General features: G+C 44.7%; 1 protein-coding gene across 1 annotated transcript in view; it reads left to right on the top strand.

Moving 5' to 3' along the window:
* LOC121857286 (formin-like protein 5) overlaps positions 1-9,655 on the top strand; it is a 33,177-nt gene extending 23,522 nt beyond the window's left edge. Inside the window, exon 2 of the mRNA XM_042353275.1 lies at positions 8,847-9,655. Coding sequence (XP_042209209.1) covers positions 8,847-9,655 — 809 coding nt within the window. The remainder of the gene's footprint in view (positions 1-8,846) is intronic.
* Positions 9,656-9,905: the final 250 nt, after the last annotated feature.

Consider the following 9,905-nt stretch of genomic DNA (forward strand, 5'->3'; position numbering starts at 1 on the left):
AAAACACACACAAAGCCATTCACCCATAGAACACATTATTCTCTGCGCCTAGTAACAACCTCCTCCACCCCTCCACCTCGACCGTAACAAACACAAATGTAATATTAAACCCAACAAAGAGGGCGAGAGGGGGTTACTGTAATCACCCACACATAAAATGATGATGAAAAGCTGGCAGGAGGTTCAAACAGTGGTCCAGGCAGCCCTCGCGTAGTTATCGAGAACAGGGGGTCAAAGGTCAAGGTAAGATGAAAGTCAACCTCCTACGTAAAACACTTGATGTAACGGTGTGCTGTAATGAACGCTTCCTAGTTTTCTTTAGTGTTATGGCCCTCGTTAACCAATCAAAAATACCCATTGTGAGGACCAATCCCCGGGCTTCAGGAACTTAAAATAAAGAGTTAATGTAGGCCAGTTTATGATAGAAAATAAGACATATTACTTTTAAAATAATACTTGCAATGTTACTGAGAAAAATAAACATTAATTTCTAATTCCCATTAATAAAATACAAAAATTAACTCCCAAAAAATTCAATAGTGTCAAAACTAGGATTCCTCTTACAAGTAAACATATTTCTGTCAAATGCCGACTCAAAATAAATTAATGTTGTACCAAGTGTTTAATGAATGCAATTTAAAATTAGCTACCCCGAGATTATGGTCTTGGTGAATCCTGAAACTACTGCTGAAATAATACAAGTCTCTAACACCTGCCCGACTCCACAGTAACTCCTACACCTGCCACACTCCACAGCACCTCCTCATACACCTGCCTTACTCCAGCCTCCATCTCCTACACCCATCACACTCCACACCACCTCTCCTACACCTGCCACACTCCACAGTATCTCCTCCCTACACCTGCCCAACTCCAAAGCCTCGTACATCTGCCTCACCCCCCCCCCTCCTCACGTCAACTAACTCACTGGGAAACAATAATAATATCAATCTAATTTGCATCAACAATATTGTACTGGATAACATGTGAGCCCTCTAAGATACCCATCCCATACTACTGCACGCGAACCAAGGGAACCTGCAGTACCCAGAAACCTTGGGGATAGAGGGTGGGTCAGAATACAGGGGGTGGGTCAGAATACAGGGGGTGGGTCAGACTGCAGGGTGAGTCACACTACAGAAGGGGTGGGTCACACTAGAGGGGGGGGAAAGGGGTGGATCAGAATACAGAGCGCGGGGCTGAATACAGAGGGTGGGTCAATATATAGAGTCCAGGTAAACAATACAGAGGGCGGCGTTCGGGGTGTTTAAACATCGCTTAATCATTAGGTGGGGGGTGCCTAATCCTCTGTGGCAATCCTACTATTCTACAGCCTGTTCATTAAGGAAGGGTAATACAAGACACCCCGCCCCCTCCCACCACCATCACCCACATTCCTCGTGTAGGCTGCAGTGAGTCGCCCGCGGTGCTCCCTTCCACTTTCGAATCCATTTGGTCGTCAGCTGTCAATCAGGTGGACGGCAGGACGAACACCGTGAGCAGCCAGCAGGACCACCACATTTACACCCAATATTATGGACGGACTCGCTTGTTTTGAAGGTGAGAGACAAACAGGGGGGGATGCTGCAGGTTTAAATGGTTTGTGTGTTAGTAGAGTGAGGTGAGAGAGAGAGAGAGTGAGGTGAGAGAGAGAGTGATGTGAGAGAGAGAGAGAGTGAGGTGAGAGAGTGAGGTGAGAGAGTGGGTTGCTGCAGGTTTAAATGGTTTGTGTGTTAGTAGAGTGAGGTGAGAGAGAGAGTGAGAGAGAGAGAGAGTGAGGTGAGAGAGTGGGTTGCTGCAGGTTTAGGTGGGTGGTTTGTTTGTTTGTTTGTTTGTTAGTACAGGGAGTCGCCCAACACTTAAGTTAGTGTTGCCGGCATCTGATAACGACATGTCAACTCAAAACGACTGAAACTAGTCTTTAAACTTCGTCTAGTGGTTTGTGAGGAAGTGAAGCGAGGAATAATTATATACTATAGCCGTACAGATCCAGCGGCAATATACTCTTGTTTATATATAATTATACTTGAAAGAAGAGGACGTGTACACAACCCCCGCTTCCCTCAACAGACTACCAGGCCACCACACAATAAATTCGGGTGCCCGGCCATAAAAGCCACCTCTCTACAGCTCTTAATAGTCATCAGTCCTACGGGGAGACGGGTGATACTTCTCGCTACAAAATAAGGACATAATGTTCAGGTAACGTCTCTTAAACTTGGGGTTTTTGTAGAGAGTTTAACGGCACGGGGTTAATACACATCACTATTCACGCGACAATAATACCATCTTGGCTGTTATTTCTTGTATCTTATAATCCTGGAAGTTAGAATTTTTTTATTCCAACATTAATTTATTACATACAAAGTTTTTCACTAAAATCTTGATCTGCAATTAAAAAGAATCAAATTTAAAGGATTTCTAAAGTAAGGTGGGGTCATCGCTGTTAGCTGTTCACGAATATTTCCCATGAAAACGTCACTATATATATATATATATATATATATATATATATATATATATATATATATACTCGATCCTATAAAAATAAATTACCTGTTTTAAGGGTTGTCTGAAGTGGAGTTTTTACCCTTAACTCATAAATAATTTACCGGTGCCAATACCTAACACCCAGCCTCTAAAACTATCATGTTCTCTCTCTCATTTTCTCCCTTTTTGGTTCTCCTTGTCACTTTCTCTCCCAACCTTTGTATTTTTCTCCCTTCCCTTTCTTCTTTCCTCCCTCCTTACATTTCTTTCTTTCGTCCTCTCCTCTCTCATTTCCGTCTCTCTTCCTCTCCTTTTTCACCTCCTCCCCTCTCCTTTTCAGACTCCCTATCCCCCCTCTCTCCCTTTCCACCTCCCTCTTCCTTCTCTCTCCTTTTCCACGTCCCTCCCTCTCCCCCACCAGGTGATGCCACTTCACCTGCCCGTCACCCATCACGGTAATCAGGAGACAGTGACGCCGTAAATCCACACGCTCATTACACATGGCAGCCGTCTCTCACATTACACTCGTCCTCACCTCCCCTCATCCCATCCCTCACCTGACACACACATAACACAGTACCACTAACACGGGTCTACATGCATGGTTGATAGTCGGGATCTAAGTTTTTCACTTTTTTTTTTTTTGAGAACAGGATTTATTCACACAAGTAAACACACACATTAAAAAGTGTTTATTTGTCTCAAGTTTAAGTGGCGTAGCTCCAGAAAGCAAGAGCGGATTAACCTAAGTCTTATATCAACACAGATTACGTTTTGTTGGAATTATAATAATTTTTTTCCCTCGCGTTTAAGTAATAACTGAGAAGAAAAAAAATCCATGAACACCAAGTGAACTACCAATGGCGTCTTCACTTGAGCCGTTGAGCAGAAGTAATGCCATCCTTTACAAACGGTGTTAATCAGTGTTCGAGAGAGGCCCGAGTCCGTTGTTATCACACCAACCTACAATCTTAACATGAGATATTTATTGACTCGAGAGAATCAGTAAACATGAACTGGACCAAGTTGTAAACAGTTTATTCAGTGTCTATGGCTGTTACCCTATGATGCAACAGAGCAACACCCAAACTGGTATCCTTGGAGAGAGACCGAGAGGGTGACTGCTCAAATGGGCTCCAGTCCTAATTGGACCTGATCCAACTCGACCAAGTGTAACCTAACTACTGGGGGAGAGGGTGGCTGCAGGGCTCTATGTGGACGGGAATGTTTTTATAACCCTGTGGCCAACTGTACATATAGGAGACGAGACTTTACCCACAGCAACACCCTCTGGCCTCATGTTAATAAATACTTCACGTACGAGCATGTAATATCCACGACCTAACATTAAGATCAGACTGACGTAAGATAATCCCCAACACCAGACTTAACACACTACCATAACACCCTTTGAAAGCTACATATATTAACCAACGACCAACTGCTATGCCTCTTAATCAAAACAAACGCAGATACAGTATATACAACTTCAAGGCATTTTAGGGCCACAAGATATACGTTATACACCAGTGGAACTAAATTACTTCCTTTCCAATGTATCAAAAATCCTTCGAAGCTAACCAAGTATATGTACAACAAATCCAATCTACACAACTACTATATACACTACACTGTTGCCACACAAGAACCATAAACACACATAACTTGGGATCCAGAAGTGAAAAAAAAAAGTAAATTAAATCAGTCACATACAGGAGGCCGGAGCATCTAAATTCTACTAAAGCCTTGACCTCAGCATACATTATACACCGTACACACCCACAGAAAAATAAACGAGCACTGTACTATGATGATTACTATCTGTAATTCGTGTTGTGCGGAAAACTAGAGGTGGAGATTATTACATTTGAACATTCTTTTTTTTTTAGAAGTATTGCAGGAGATAATTCCGGGTCTAGGGATTAATTCACGTACATTTATTCAGCAAGATGATTAAAAAATTGGTTTAAGAGACGAGTATAGTAGTTGAGTTCGTTAAATAACCACACTCAACACGTCAATATCTCGTCAACAAGGACACCTAAAAGTTGCATGAACCCGAGTCACGCGTGAATTAGTGAACAATCCCAATACCCAGTCCAGGAAAGTTTATTTTATCGCTAGAAGTTCTATTCGAGGGAGGGGGGGGGTTCATGAAGGTACCGTACACATAATAATCGTAAATATCGGTCCACATTATTGCGTCACCCGAGTGCAGGTGCTACAATCAACCACCTAACCAACACCTGCCACAACCTTAACTCAACCCACCTTAATACAACTCGACTCCCTTAAAAAAAAAAGAGAGAGAGAGAGACTTAATGCTCCAGGTGCAAATTATCCCCGTCCAGGTATCACGCTGTTATTACCATTGACCCGAGCCAAGGTAACCCCCCCCCCCCAAATGGGTCAAGCAGGGCATTGTAGTGTGGGCTAACAGATGACCCGTGACCAGGGCCGAGGTGACCAACTATGTTATTACCGAACACCAACAACTTTGGGGAGGGTTAAGGGGCCACCGTGCACAAAGGGATTCACATCATAAGCTGCCCTCACTGCACGGAGGGTCGGGTTGGGTCGGATAGGGTAAGGTCGGGTCCAGTTTAATATTAAATCTTACTCAAAGTCCGCCTCAACATTAATCAAGTATCGAAGATGATGAGAAATCCAAGGCGAGGGTGACCGTGTGTGACAACGCCCAACCTATTATTTAAACAAGGTATACAACCACCCTCACTGCTGTCACTCGGGATAGAATATGACGATCATCCAGCTATGACACAATGATGGAGTTATTAAGGATGTCACCTAGGTTGGCGAGTTTTAATGCGACTAGAGGCTGATACGGGACCGACAGAGTCGTTCACAGATGTTGCACATGTGGAGGGCTCCATCTAGTGCGGGAGTAGTGGCGGAGGCAGCGTCTTTCCGGCGTTGGGCTTGTCTGTCTCGGTTTGCAGTCGGGCTAAATCGAAAGTTTTGACACCTTCTAGTGTGGTGCTCCTCCAAGCGTTACGGTGTGGAGTGATCGTCTCCCAGGTGAGGGGGTCGATTTAGCACTTTTTCAGGTTTGTCTTAAGACTATCCTTATACCTTTTCAGTTACCCACCAGCGTTACGCTTACTATTCGTTAGGTGACTAAAGTAGCTGCTTTGGCAGTCTGCTGTCGTCCATGCAGGTAACATTGCCAGTCCAGCGTAGTAGTTCATGGATAATGGTAGCCTCGAGGCTCCTACAGTTAGTGTCAGCGAGCCTACTAGCATTTATTCTCTTGTCTTCCCAGCGAACTCGGAGGATGGAACGTAAACTACGTAGGTGAAAGTTTTCAGGTACCTTGAGGTGCCTCCTAACTACCATCCCAAACACAGCACATAATCACTACGCCAAATCTCACTGAAACACCAACTATGAAATCTCGCACAATGGAAAAAAAAACTCTGGAGGAACAGACGTATTAAGCCGCCCTTAACCACCCAGTACCACGGCTCACTGGGAACACACACACTCGACATGAAACCGAGACACACGTTCATCTGGAAGGCATAAAGGCGTAAAATATCACTAACTTCAGCCACCAAACTGTCCCTGAATTACGCCACTGAACCGATATACAAAACCTAACACCATCACTTCCCAAACATTAAATACTAAATAAATAAAATTGCATATCAATACGGGTTTGCTACAATAATAGCAAAGCTTTCTAAAATCACAACATTAAAGCTTTCTACAGCCACAGCAGCATTCAAGCTTTCTACAACCACAGCAACATTCAAGCTTTCTACAACCACAGCAACATTAAAGGTTTCTACAATCACAGCAACATCCAAGCTTTCTACAACAGCAGCAACATTCAAGCTTTCTACAATCACAGCAACATTCAAGCTTTCTACAATCACATCATCCAAGCTTTCTCAAAACATCAAAATCCACACTTCATACAATAAACCCCAAGCTTTCTACATCATCCTCCACGGTTCATACAACATTAACAATCTCAACATTCTACAACAACACTAAACACTTAATACAAAGGCAACATCTTGTTCCTGAAATACAACAGATCACATTTTTTTTTCCCGGCCGACACGAGCGACTCTAAAAAGCGCGCGCGCGTCTCTCTCTCTCTCTCTCTCTCTCTCTCTCTCTCTCTCTCTCTCTCTGAGATGGTTTACCACCCCCCCCCCTCAACTTCACAGGCCCTCAAAACACCGACGAAGGTTCACCAGCTTTCTACACTGACCCTCGCGACTTTGAAGAGGGAAACACTGTAAAATTACCAGCTTATTTGACCTGAAGAGTAGACACCCCAGCTTATTTGACCTAAAGATTAGACATTCCTGCTTATTTAACCAGGACATTAGGCACCCCAGCTTATTTTACCTGAAGATTAGACATTCCTGCTTATTTAACCTGGACATTAGGCACCCCAGCTTATTTTACCTGAAGATTAGACATTCCTGCTTATTTAACCTGGACATTAGGCACCCCAGCTTATTTTCACACCCCCTAACGTTCAATTACACCCCGGAGCGTTACTGTGTCCAAATCCCCAGGTGAAATAAGCTCAGGGTCTCCAAATCCCCAGGTGAAATAAGCCTAAGGTCTCCAAATCTCCAGGTGAAATAAGCTTAAGGTCTCCAAATCTCCAGGTGAAATAAGCTTAAGGTCTCCAAATCTCCAGGTGAACCCAAGCTCCCTAGTCAAGCTTCAATTAACAAGACCTGATCAACGCTGTAATAGTGTTACTAAATACTACACTGAACTAATCTATTCCTTCCCCTATATACTCAAGAGTTGGGTAAGCGGCAATGACCTTCTCTAAGTTGACATTTACACACACACACACACACACACACCTGTACTATAACCTAAAATAAAACACTTTAAAACAAATAGCTCTTCGTCAGTGTTAAAGACATTAGTAACGGGCTATTTACTATGCGTTGTTACCCAGGTGTGAATAACACGCTATTAATGAACCATGCCAGTGATGCGCTATGAATCAACTTTCAAGTCATTCTTCACCGTAAAACGCTATTCAATTCAGTCATAGTGAAGTGCTAGTAACAAGTTATTCATTAAATAACCCCACTATTTGAAAAATTTAGTGACCTTTGAGAGAGAGAGAGAGAGAGAGAGAGAGAGAGAGAGAGAGAGAGAGAGAGAGAGAGAGACCTTCCCCTTCAACCCCTCAAGTGACCCCCCATAATATAGGGCCATACAACTGCTCGTTCCATTAAAACGTCTTGCCTCTCTTTAGTCTGTGTTATATTGTGCCATATGTGAACCACCAGTCAACGTGTGTGTCCTTGAACCGTCACCATTACGAACGTGGTGATGAACGGCGGCGATAGTGACACAGGAGATAAAGTGGAAAGGTAGTGATGAAAAGAATGGTGACAAGATAGTGATAGGAAGGGAAAGGATGGTGATATGGGAAAGGGTGGTGACAAGACAGTGGGGAGACGGCCAAGGATGGTGACGTAATAGTGATAGAGGATAAGGACGGTGAGGATGGTATGGTGAAGCCCCTCTAAACAGTCAGCTATAGGATGAAGGGTGGTGAGGATAGTGACGGGGGCTTTTCACAATCAAGATAGTGATGATGGAGGGCGGCGGGGATGGTGACGGGGATGGGCGCGGCGCTGATGAAGCCGACGTATGACCATATCACCAAACTTTACCGGTCCTCTCATATCACCAGGCGGCTCACGTCCAACTCTCCTTATCAACACAACTTCTCACTTTTAACATATAGCCTCAACTTTCCCCCCAACATTTTTCAAACATGTGCCAATATTTTATCATTTCTAACATCTCTTAATACCTTCACTTGCTAAACATTTTTTTCTCCAATGTCTGTCAGTAGTTCTAAATATCTAACACACTAACACCTTACATATTTACTAAACATTGTCAACATCTGTCAATAGCCTAACATCTAACAGGCTAACACCTTAAACATCACCACCTAAACCTAAATTGTAGATTCCCCAAATTTATTAATACACTAGACTATCCTCTTCCTACATTTGACTTAAAATCACCTTAAATAATCCACCACAAATACCATAACATAAAATGTAGTAAACTTTCACATTAACGTGTATCGTATATGTGTGTTATTCTTGGCGATACATCCCGATACCTTGTAAATAATATATGTATAACCTTCAGATACCACACACAACAATACACATACATGCATCACAGCAACAACACACACCATGCACACTGTACACACACACACACACATTGGACAACGTCATACGAGGCTAAATGATAAGATGCGACAATTCCACTATCCTCCTCCACCACCTTCTCGTCTCATCCGCCTCCTACTTTTCCCCCAGCAACAAAAACTACCTTCCCCATCAAACTCCACGGCCTCCACCGTCCCCCATCAAACTCCACCGCCTCCACCGTCCCCATCAAACTCCACCGCCTCCACCTTCCCCTATCAAACTCCACCGCCTCCACCCCCATCAAACTCCACCGCCTCCACCTTCCCCATCAAACTCCACCGCCCCCACCTTCCCCATCAAACTTCACCGCCTCCACCTTTCCCCATCAAACTCCACCGCCTTCCACCCTTCCCCATCAAACTCCACCGCCTCCACCTTCCCCATCAAACCTACACCGCCTCCACCTTCCCCCATCAAACCCACCGCCTCCACCTTTCCCATCAAACTTCCACCTTCCTTCATCAAACTCCACCGCCTCCACCTTCCCCATCAAACCCACCGCCTCCACCTTCCCCCATCAAACTCCACCGCCTCCACCTTCCCCCATCAAACTCACCGCCTCCACCTTCCCCCATCAAACTCCACCGCCTCCACCTTCCCCCATCAAACTCCACTGCCTCCACCTTCATCAAACTCCACTGCCTCCACCTTCTACCATCAACCCACCGCCTCCACCTTCCCCATCAAACTTCACCGCCTCCACCTTCCCCATCAACCTCACCGCCTCCACCTTCCCCCATCAAACCCACCGCCTCCACCTTCCCCCATCAAACTCCACCGCCTCCACCTTCCCCCACCAAACTCCTCCATCAACACCTCCATCTTCCCCCAGCAACGAGACTCGACACCTCCCCTCATCAACAAACTCCTCTCGATCTTTACCCTTAACACTCAACACGAACTTGCAGCTAAAGTAGGTGGAGAAGTGGTAGCGATGGTGATGATAGCAGTAACAGTGATGATGGTGATAGTGATGATGGTGGTGGTAGTAATGATGGTGAGTGCGTCGTTGTCGTCGTCGGGGTGGAGCCTATTAATACTCTCATCATTTTAGTTTCAGCGAGCAGGGAAGCTGTGGATGTCGCGGGCGTGGGGGCAAAAACAGCTGGCAGGGCGCGCTATAGGGTTCACCCAATGGTGTTCTTAATTACCACCACCACACCAGCC

The sequence above is a fragment of the Homarus americanus genome, unplaced genomic scaffold (genome assembly GCF_018991925.1).
Source record: "Homarus americanus isolate GMGI-L3 unplaced genomic scaffold, GMGI_Hamer_2.0 scaffold20465, whole genome shotgun sequence".
Taxonomy (NCBI): Eukaryota; Metazoa; Arthropoda; class Malacostraca; order Decapoda; family Nephropidae; genus Homarus; species Homarus americanus.